At 38.3% G+C, this 12006-nt stretch overlaps 1 protein-coding gene across 1 annotated transcript in view; it reads right to left on the bottom strand.

The window, feature by feature from the left end:
* SPATA6 (spermatogenesis associated 6) overlaps window positions 1–12006 on the bottom strand; it is a gene marked incomplete in the record, with an annotated part of 56069 nt that overhangs the window by 26297 nt on the left and 17766 nt on the right. Inside the window, 1 exon segment of the mRNA XM_072419607.1 lies at window positions 5533–5717. Within this exon segment, the coding sequence (XP_072275708.1) occupies window positions 5533–5717 (185 nt within the window).

Genomic DNA, 12006 nt, shown 5'->3' on the forward strand with positions numbered 1-12006 from the left:
AAGTTGTCGGTGCACAGGGTGCTATTACATCAGGGTGCTGTTCTGGCTTAGATTTTGAGAGTAATTAGGGCTTTAGGTGTCCTTGAAAGGCAATGTAGCCACACAAATGGTAGAAATTCAGGGAAAGGTAAACTTAAATCGAAGAATTTGTGGAAATAAAAGCCTAAACAGAAACAGGGACAGAAAAATAAGTAGGAACATGTGGTATGCAGCTAGGCTCATTTTCTCTTTATGATGATTTAATAACACTTTGAGGAATACAATGGCGTAAACCCTCTACCACCAGCCAGATGACTGGACAGTAAGGGAGAAGAAGCATAACTAGGTAATAACTTTGAATACTCTGCTCTCTCCTATAGATATCTTCTTTAACTAAGATCACACCAGCTGGCTCCTAGTCCTGATTTTCTTAAAATGGTGTAAAGGGCACGTGCTACCCAAAGCAGAGCTAAACCCATACCAATCATCCCCATTCAATCCAGGGCACCACTATCTTCCTTCTTTTCTTCTTATGATCTCTGGCTATCTTGATTGGCTGAGCCATGATTACGTAACTTGAGTTTATTCATTCATGGCAAACACAATGGAATCTGGGATTGCTGGGATTTCCTGGCAGCCACCACCAAGCAGTGCATGAGCAGCGCAGCTTCTCGGACAGTTCCTTGGGGTGACCAGACAAGTAAAACAGAATAATGCAGAAGGGAAATCGCCTGCCCCTTTCTGCAATAATTACCAGCCTGATGAATTTTTCAAAGTACGACCTTATTTGCTTTTTTATGTATTGTCTCAGTTCTATGTTCTAGGGCAATGCAACTCCTATACGCATGCATGGATATTGCATTACCTGGGCTTAGCCAATCAGGAGATCGAAGACTACAAACCCTAAAGAAGACCAGAAGATGGAAGTACTGACAATAGACAGGAGCACCATTGTCATCGAACTGGAGGGTATTGCATTATCAGGTAACGTGGCATAAGATATAAATATACCGCCCACACTTGTACATTACACCAAAGAGCACCAGGACACCCCAACATTTCACTTACATAAATAACCCCTAATACTAATAACATTAATGTCTAAGATTTAAGAACATATTACCATATAAAAACCTTTGGCGCTATACTATATTACAAAGCAGAAGATAGAACGTAATGTTTCTAAGAAGAAAAAAGTATATTATGTTTATTTTAAAATCTCTTACTAGATTATTTCTTAGGGAAAGAAATAAGACTGCATTCTAGATTCTTGTCAGGATGTATAATTCCAGCAGGAAAGCTTGGCACGCTGGGAACATTGTTTGTTTAACTGCATCCCACACATCTGAAAAAAGATCTGAGTTCAAACTCATGATAATTTGAATTTTTATAGTGCTATTCGGCTGGATGAGCTGAAAGTCATTTTCTGACACGCAGCTAGGTCTTGGCAGATTTAGCAGAAGAAGTATGTCATCTATGTTTCTGTGGATGGTAAAAACACAGAAATAAAATACCATGATCAGTATAAGGATTGTTGACTTGCCATAGAAGGCACACACTGGTAAATGAAGGGTCCTTCACCCATGCACAGGCTCGATGTATGGTTAGACCAGTCATTAGGGGACAGATAAGTCAATACTGGAGAAAATAAAGCCACACTGTTCATTGGAAGAGCCAATACTGAAATGAATGGTGGTCACATACATACAGTACGACAATACAATCACTTCATGAAATGATTCTTTCAATATTCTGACTGGCTCTAGTCAGAATATTGCTGCTCTAGCATTGTCAACTGTTTATCAACACCATTTCAATCTTAGACAGTTTTTGGGGGACTGAAACGAAGAAGAATATTGGATGCATTGCAAGACAACTGGGTGGTGTATTGAACTGATAACGAAACTATTTTGTTTACTTTCTTTATACATTTTTTACAGGAGGTTGTTGAAGGCAAATGCACCATTTGCTTTCAACAAAATGGAACACAATGCCTTGCAAAAGTTTATATACCCCATAGTGTCTGTCCTGTTTTGTCAACCTGGAACTGAAACAGATATTTCAGGGGTTAGCACCACTTAATTTACATGCTTTGCTCTTTAAAAAGGTGAAACATATTTTTTTTTGTAACACAAATACTAGGACAAAACACAGATATCATACATGTGCATAGGTATTCATCCCCTACTTTGCAAAGCCACCTCCTGGTGTAAACTGCAGGCTTATATGGGCCTGATTTATGAAAGCTTTCCAATGCTAGAGAAGATACACTCCCATTAGTGAACCTGGGTGATCCAGATCTGGATCAGATCTGGTCCAGGATTGAAAATAGTTGCTACCAAATAGCAAATTAATTTTAAGTAAGCTATTCCAGGTTTTCTGGATCACCATCATCACTGATAAAAGTGTACCCTCCCCAGCCTTGGAGAGCTTTAATAAATCAGACCCCATGTCTCAATTAGCTTAGCACATACAAAAACCGGGGTTTTCCCTTTTCCTTAAAGCAAAACTGCTTCAACTCCTTCAAACTAGATGGGTTTGTATTGGTGTACAGCAATCTTCATGTCATGTAACAGATTCACAATTGGATTAGGGTCTGAGCTTTGACTAGGCCAGGTAAAAACATTTACAGGTTGCAATGCCACAAAACAAACACCAAGGGGAATAATTACTTTTGCAAGGCACTGTATTTCAGATATGTAGGCAAATCACAGAGAAACAGCAAAGCTGAAGCTAGGCGTGCACAGCTCAGCTTTTTGGCAGATTTATTGCAGAAGATACATCACCTGTACCTTTCTGAAATAATGACCTGCCTAATCATGGATTCAGCAGAGGACAGCAGAGGATACAATCATTTTTGGCAGATCATAGTCCAGAACCGAAGGCATTAAAGTAAGGCCTCTTTTTGCATATAAAAGCCTCCACTCTTCTAGAAATATGGAAACTTGTGCGTATTCCACAAAATAAGCCAAGAAGGCTGAAGACCATTGCCTTGAGAAGTCAGGTGTCCAGTGACAGCTGAACCTGAAGTTCTGGTATTTTAAAAGTAGTTAAAATAACAGCGAGTTAAGAAAACCTCACCCAATACCTAATTCTTTGTTAATTTCCAATTAAATTGTCTGGAAGTAGAAAAAATAAATGCAAACCAAATAACTAAACCTATATATAATCACTAACATTAAAATAATTTGATATGATATTTGATATATAATATGCAACACAATATTAAAACCACACCTCCTTAAAGTGGAACTAAAGAATCCATGATTAGGCAGGTCATTATTTTAGAAGGGTACAGGTGATGCATCTTCTGCAATAAATCTGCCAAAAAGCTGAGGTGCGCATGCCTAGCTCCAGCTTTGGGTACAAGGATGCCTGGCAATCCCAGCTTCCCCGGTGTAGGCTGGGAATAAAAGAACACCGGCACCCCTGCGCAGGATATACGTCACCCTGGCACAACCAACTAAAGTAAGGTATGGCAAAGATTGTTTTTAGGGAACAAAGAAGAAGGAAGATGGTGACACTCTGAGACGGGACAGAGATAGGTGAGTAATTGCAGGTTTAGTTTCGCCATATCTTGCTATGGGATGCCAACTGTCTTCAAATGTGCTGAGAAATACCATGCAGCCAGTTGGAGTGCATGCAGATAGAAGAGGGCGCAGGGGACACTGAGTTACAAACTGGATGAAAAATAATAAAACAAATAAACAAATAATGATATACATACACTGGCAAAGTAAATGTAATTCAGTTGGAGATATTATTTAATATCTATAAAATGATAGTGTAAGAAGCAGTTACCCATAACTACCAATCACAAATGAAAAAAAGGAAAAGAAAAAAAAAACTGGCTACCTGACACTACAATGTTGGCAGCTGCTCATTACCAACTACACTTTGCAGATCATCATTACTGAATAAGCCTGTGTGTGCTGTTTAGTCAATAAATTGAGACGGGTTCCTAATAACCCCATGGGGTGCCATCTGTCAGAAGATACTTCTCTGATCTGCCACAGAGTGACAACACTGCTGTGCAATTTTACTACAGAACAAACAATGTTGTAACCCTGTTAAAGGAAATGGAAGAATAATGGATCGACCCACAGTAACCAACAGCTAATAAAACTATATTGCAGGGTGACCTATTTCTGTGTAAATGCATTTAGATATTTTTCATATTTCTAATATGTTAGTAAGGGCTCTGTTTATAAAACAGCAAATCTGACATTCCCTCAAACATTCCCTGATAAGAATTATGGACAATAAAGCACATGGACCTGGAAGATTCCAAAGAGGGAATGTCGGACACTCTTTTTTTATAAATAGAGCTCGAAGTGTTACTAATACAGCTGCAGCGCTTCTTTACGCTAAAGGTAGGAACTGCAATACCCCACCAGCTGCTCAGCCACACAAACAGGTGGGAAAGGTGCAGTTCAGGGATGTGATGATGCGTTAACCACACTGCAACCTCACCACCAATCTGAACTTATTCTTAGTGTTGAAATTTAATAAATGTGAAATATATAGAATTGTCATTGTGATAATTATATTAATGTATGTGAATAATAATTTTAACAGCACAATAAAAAGTTAAGATTTAGTTAGGAAAATATAATGGAATATTCTTGTGCTGGAGCCTTCAAAAAACATGACTCTATATTTAAGTTCAACAGCTACATTTTGGCACATAAAACAACTGCCATGTATCTATGTCCAAAGGTTTTGTAGCTTTGTGCTGAGAAACAAGTCAGGGACCTCACAATTTCCCACCACAGTTAACAAACACCTAGGTCACCTTGTAGTTGTCCTAAATTGGTAGCCATAGCATCTGATAAAATGGTGAAGAAGCAAAAGCATAAAGCCATATCTCTCTCCTCCTGTCAGCATGTTATATATCAGGGCAGCCGGATTAGCTGCAAATATGGACTCTCTCTAACCCAGGTACTTTTGTGAAAAATCAGTACTAAACCCAGAAATTTTTTAAGCCGGGTGAGAAGAAGCTCTTTAGTAACCACCCAAAAACAGCTAGGTGGTTACTGAAAAGTGCTGGGTGGTCCCAACTAAAAGGGGCTGGGGGGAACACTGAAGACATTGGAAAGGAGGATGACATCTAAGACAAATTCAGGAACTTACTTTAATTGCATGTGACTGTAATCAGGCTATCACTTTTGGGTGAAATGGCTCTTTACAAAGTCTATTGTCAGTAATATTATTATTATAGCTTCAATAAAATTGACTGTGGGCTACCCTCAAAATGAAAAAGCACCCAAAAGAAAACTGTATTGTATAAAATCTTGCATCTCAGCAACTTTGTCTATTGAACAATTAGGCAACAATTCTGCTGACTGCCCTCCTTTAGCATTGGATTGGATGGTTTTTCTGAAACAGAGAAATTAAATCAAAACAACACCTTGAGATTGATTTGTTTGCAGCGTATCGAAGTCTATGCAGCATGTTCATGTATTATGGTATTATAATGTATGTCCAGGAATAGAATGAAATTGCATTTTACAAATCATAATAAAAAGTGGCTGGTATAAATGCAAGTATTACCTCTCTCTGAGAGAAGATCGGGTTAGGACGGGGCTGGGTGGGTGTTTTTGTACCGATGATGGAGCTGAACGAGAAAACGAAGCCCTGGAGGGAGATGCAGCACCACTTTCTGTCTCTAGAGGCATCGGGCTATTTAAACTGCCCAAGGACATATGAAGGTCATCAATGTGCATCCTATGAGAATCCTGTAAACAGAAAAAAGAAACTCTTCTAAGCACAAATTGCTTCTAAACTAACCACATAACATACCCATACATAATTTTAGAACAATAATAATACGAATACCAATAATAATGTCTACTCATCGGCACATAAAAGGTCCAAATACCCAGGCACTTTCATGAACCAATGTGTCAGTGTAGAGAAGGCTCTGATGGGTGAAGGCACAAACACATGGCTCTCAGGTGCCCCTTGACATGAGATAATGCTTGCCCACACCATTACATGGTTCCTGAAAACTGCTGTCTGTTGGCATTAGAGGAGCTACTTTTTCTTCAATAAATAAAAATTGGGATAGAAGGGGAGCATGAAACAAGGTTGTCAAGTGTGGTTTAATCATGCGTGTGGTAAAAAAAAAAAAAAAAATGGTGAAACTTTGATAACATCTGCAACTGCCTGCACCCGGCTGTCAGTTTGACATTCAGGTCTTTGTAGGGGTGTAATGCTCTGCTGTCATTTTGACAGTCAGTCCTGCTCTGAATATATCAACAGCTGTTACTGACACTACAAAAGGGAACTCCAGAAAGATGACAGGCACAAAGACAAGACCCAAGATCCCAAGTTCTTAGATCTGCAACATTAGCTGTAACATTTGAGATGGGATCTCATTTTAGGAGGAAAATAATAAGCCTACTTGCCATAAGTGGACATAAGCGGGAAATTACTGGCATACCCATAGAAAAAAAATTTGAATTTTTTTTTCAAACATGTACATTCTTAAAACATAATGTCAGCATATGCAACATGTAACCAATAAAAACACTATCAAGTGGCTTTACCTCACCATTTGTGCACATATACAACACAAAACTGTCAAATGTATTTTCTCTGCATTCTGACGCGTTTCGCAGCAGCAGCCGAGATTTAATAGCAAAACAACAAAGCAAACAAATAGATATCCAAAGCACCAAGGTGGTTAAAATCCGGGTCAGTCGCACAATGCATGCAAGGCAGGTATTATGGAGAGTACTGGAATAGCATCATTGGTATCAGATGAGGGTAATGTTTCCAAATATTCACCAGTACCCTATTCCTGGGTCAGTGAATGAAAGGTTGTTTGATATGCACACATCAGCCTGGTCCCACCTTCCACCCAGCAAATAAGCATGCATGCCAATGCTCTCACTTAATACTATACTGTAGGGACAAAAATTGTGAAATGGAAATACAGAAAGTGGTCAGGTAAATCACAAATGGCTTTGGTGAACAAGACGAAAAGCCAAGAACCCAAAGGGATCCCAGTGGTGAGGTCCCTACACCATTGGGTGACTCGTGGGTCACTGGGTGACCCATGAGGCTCTACATATAAAAGAAATATAAATTGGGCAAATTGTCCCATTAAAAAAAACAATCTGCTAATTCTTTTTTTGCAGAAAAGACTAAAACAAGTCGGCACAACTTGCCTCTTGCAGATAAATAAAATACAAAGCTTGCGCCACCAAACACAACTTGTAAATGAATTTGAAAAATAAGTCTGCAGGATATTTTGGCACAGCGTCTTCCAATACACCTCTTTGAATACCTACACGGGAAGAAAAAAAAAAAATCAAAGCCAAGAAAATCATTGCCTTTAGGCTGTGCCTGAGCAAGAGGAATGGAAATTATGAAGGAAGTCATTTAAATTTCTGAGCGCTGATGAAAAAGAGGGGGAGAAACAAAAAGGCCATTAATCAAACCAGCATCAGCGTATCGATATCTGGCATTTTTCTACTTGAAGAGAATCCAATCTGCATCAGGAAGTTGCCAGGGATGAGGTTTATTTGTTTATTCTCAGAATTTTGATGCCGGCCAGTTCATTCCAAACACGTTTTCCGTTTAATTTCAAAGCTGTGCCGTTGTTTTCAGCCGCTAATAAAGGTTGATTTCAATCTCTCATCGGTTTGCGGGAACGCTCGGCGGCTTTGGGCCATACGGGGAGTGATGAATTGAAGACCAACCGTGGCTGTCTGGCAGGGCCCAAAAGTTCCCATTGTTAATATCGCTTTTTTTCCCCCCTTCAAACAAATCAATTTTAATTAAAATCTCTATGATAAACCAGTCGTGAATCATCAGGACAGTCCAAGCAAAGTAAATTATATAAAAGCGTTCTCGGGGAACGGAAAATATACTGAAGCCCGATGAGGTTATCATTAACGGCGAGAGGCTGGAGGCAGTGTGACAAGAAAATTGGAATTTAAAGTAATGGGGTCTGAATGCTGAAACAACACAACAGATATGAACCTAACTTTGGTTTTCCATTTGTTGGGCCATAATAGATGCCAACAGGCCAAATAATTAGGTCTTCCCAAACTCCCTACACACACACACACAAATGCATATTTATATATTTATATATATATATATATATATATATATATATATATATACACACACACACACACACATACATACATACATACACACATACATACACACACACACACCGTTTAATACTCACATCCTGCCCCATCAAGCCCTCTCTACACAAGTGTCCATGACATGCTGTAATATTCCTATGGCTGACTTGCGTGCCATTCTAAACAATGCACCATCATGTTTCATGTGTATGTATCACATCACGTGACATAACTATGGAGTTTGTACTGTGCTGCATAATATGTTGTCTCTATATAAATACTGTGTAATAAATATAATAATATTAAATAATAAGCACCAACATGTGTAGGCATATGGTGTGTGATCTACATTCACACAGGAACAAAAAGAAGTTATGTGGCATTTCCTGATTAGCTCCTCCTGCATGCATACTTATTTAAAAGGAAGACAGTCCTGCTAGTGATATTAAGTTGTATTTCTGAAATAAAAAAGTATGCATAATTTTGTAGATTCTGAAAGAACAGTGCCATATAGTGACATGACATGGCTCTTTTGGCAACATTTCAACAAGGGTCTATGGGACCCTAATAACGCTTCCCAGACGGGTCCTTGAGTCCCTGAATAAACAGGAAGTGTGACATTAGGGGCTCTATTTATATAACAGGTAATCTGACATTCCCTCAAACATTCCCTGGTGGGAATCAATTACTGCCATTGAAACATATGGTACTGGAAGATTCCCACGAGGGAGATGTGAGATTCACCATTTTATAAAATCAGGCCCAAGGTGTCATTCAACAATGAAAAAAGACCAGTTATAGGGTATTGCATCAAACGCTTTTTTATTGTGCAAAACGCCATGGAAAAATTTTGGAATTTTGATGGAAATGGATTGCACTATTTTAATGTACATTAGTCAATCTTTATTTGGTTTCTTGGTTTTATCTGTCTTATCTCAGCCTTGGTTAAGCAAAATTACAGACCACTTTCTTGCGGTCATAAGCAAAATAAAGAAAAGTGATTATATAAAAAAAAAAAAAAGAAAAAAAAATGACATAAGACACTTGAAGATGTGATTCGCCTAAAAAATATTTTAAGAAGAATTTCAGACTTTACAGAAAAAGGAAATAATTAGAACCTCTTTTAGGTTTGTACTGTTTTAGGTGTCTTTGTTGGAAAGGTCTGCTCCCACTTGCTGTTCCCGAAACAGAAAACAAGGGATGATCTTGCCAACAGACACATGGTTAGCAATTTAATCATGACAAATAATCATGATAAACCCTTCCATATGCTTTGAAAACATAAAAAAGGACTAGGCTGGAGTTCCACTTTTCAATAATTACTCAAAATTTGAACTTGGTGAAGACATTATATTTTCCTATATTGCAGCTATTTAGGGAACACTGGATGTCTATGAATCACTACGCACAAAGGATCATGCCAGAATTCCAAGCAGGATATAGGCTTGAAGAGGAGAACACATAGAAAACAAGTATGTGCAATCAACTTGTAGAGGGAATTGTTAGGCCTCAGGGGAAAAGTCTGTCAAGTCTTAGAGCATTATATGTCAATATTCTGTAATGAAGTAAATCATTTAATATACTCGGTCTGTCGTGAGATGATTGCATATTCTCGTTTCATCTCTCCAGATACTAAATCATTCTCTGGCACCTTCAAGTGCCCATTAAAAATGCAGTGCAAATTCCAGAAACAGTCTCCAATGGTAACCATGAAGTAGCTAATTTATTATTTTGTTTGACTGATGTGGGTTACAGAACAATGGCTATAAAGCTAGCACTCTTTCCAGTATTGAAGCTCTAGGATCATATCCCACACAGACCATTTCTGTTTTTATGCTCTTGATCCCTCCAACAAGTTAATAGTAAGGTAAGAGGTGTGTATGTACAACGGGGGTAAGGGTCCATTTTTCTGTCTCCCTACAGCTCATAAAAGGGCCTGCTGAAAAATTTTAGTCCATTCCACAGCATAAGTTCCCTTTAACTCATCTTCTGTCAAGTCTCCTATATGTCCATAAATATAACTAACACAAATTTTTATTCCATCTTCTCCAACCTATTTTCTGCTTTTACCAGCTATCTGCTTATGACTGTACTTAGGTAGAAACCATAGAGCTTACATTTACCATGCACGGAAAGGGAAGTTAGGTAATGAAGCTTTCCCTACATTTTTAAGCAAATATTTGCATGAGGATAGATGGGAGAGATTTGATACCCCAGCCAGGTACCCGGCACATCCCGGATTCCCGTTTCTGCTGGGACTGACTGAACTACATTAGGTCTCCCCGGCCCAGCCAGTCAAGATGGCCGATGATCTAAACAAAGGAAGAGAAGAAGATGGAAGCACCCGCACAGGTGAGTATACACAGGGTTTATTTCTGCTTTTATATCAAAAATATAATAACACAGTTAATCATTTAGTATTTATCTTTTGTTTTCAATTATTTACTGTTTATCTGTTGTTTTTCTGCTGAAAGTTTGGAACGTGCAGGAACGGGGGGGGGGGGTCATCGAAGAGCGAAGTGAGAAGTGGCACAATGCTGTTTCTGCTAAACTAACATCACAATGAAGTATGAGACCAGTCAAAAATCAATAACTAGGTACTTTACACAATAATGGATGATGCCAGTGGAAAATGGAATGAGTTCCTTTGAAAAATAATGTGCGTCCGGCAGATTGGCAGCATCCTAAATTCTCTTTTTGTTAATGAGCGAAGTTAAAAGGAACGTGTCTTGTAATGCAATGGTATCACAAATCACACGTAAGATGTGACTATATGAACTACTCAACGACTGTGAAATCGTCCCCGAGTTTCCTGAGCTAACATGGAATGGCCAACTAGGAAAAGTAAAACCAAAAAAACAACCGTATAATATGCAATGAAAAAAGTATATAGATTTTAGGTGTATGTAGCCCTAACCCTAAATTTGCTATTTCTTGTATGTTACATATACAACTATATAGGGTTTTGTTATTTCTGTCTAATAAGTGCAAAAAATGCTGACCCTTTTATAAAACCTATTAAGCTAATAAACTTCTTTTCTTGCTACACTTTTATCAGATAGCACTGATCACAATTTCTAGCTGTGGACTAATGGTATAGAGGTGGGTGTCTCGTGGTCCTAAAAGGATGAGTAAATGTTGTCACCCTAGAAGAAAGTGTGTTACCATCAGATGCATCAAGTGAAAATGTACGAAAAGAAATCCGACAAGGAAAACTACTGCAGGTTTTAACCTTTATATGGGGGGGTATACTTTACTCCTAACACATTACCTTTGCAAGGATGATAACGCTACTTCTGAATAGCGAGGCCATTTAAGGACTACTAGGCTGCAAAATAAATATCAAGAGAAAAAAAAGAAAACTAATTCAGCAACCACATTTAAAAACTGACAAGCTGCAATATATTGCGTTTTTGTTCTTGGGTTTAGATACAGTTTAAGTAAATTTTCACCTAAAACTAATTTTTATAGGAGATCAATGCTGAACTCCAGGCAATCAACTCATATTTAAATTTGGTATATGTAGGGGCTTTCAAGTACAGCCCTACTGTAGTTCAGTATAGCAGCTTTGTCACCATTCTTCCCTTACCCTGTAAATGAACAATTGAAGAGCAGAAGAAGATTGATGAAGTTATTTTCTATCAGCATGTTTCTTGTTAGTACAAGTGCAAGTAGCATATATATCTGACAGCTTCCATACAAAAAAAAAGGAATTTATTGTTTTTAAGGAAAGTATAACTGCATTAATAGTTTTTTAAATCCCTCCAGGGTTCAGCGTTACCATGCCTGCAAAAGAGAAGCAGCTGAAACATTTCCCTGGAACAAAATATCACTTAGTTCAGTTGTATGTACATGCAGCCAATCTTGTGATTTATATAGGTGAATTAGGGTGGCACTGTGGCCTTTGCAGGGCTAAGTC

This window comes from Pyxicephalus adspersus, chromosome 8, assembly GCF_032062135.1.
Source record: "Pyxicephalus adspersus chromosome 8, UCB_Pads_2.0, whole genome shotgun sequence".
NCBI lineage: Eukaryota > Metazoa > Chordata > Amphibia > Anura > Pyxicephalidae > Pyxicephalus > Pyxicephalus adspersus.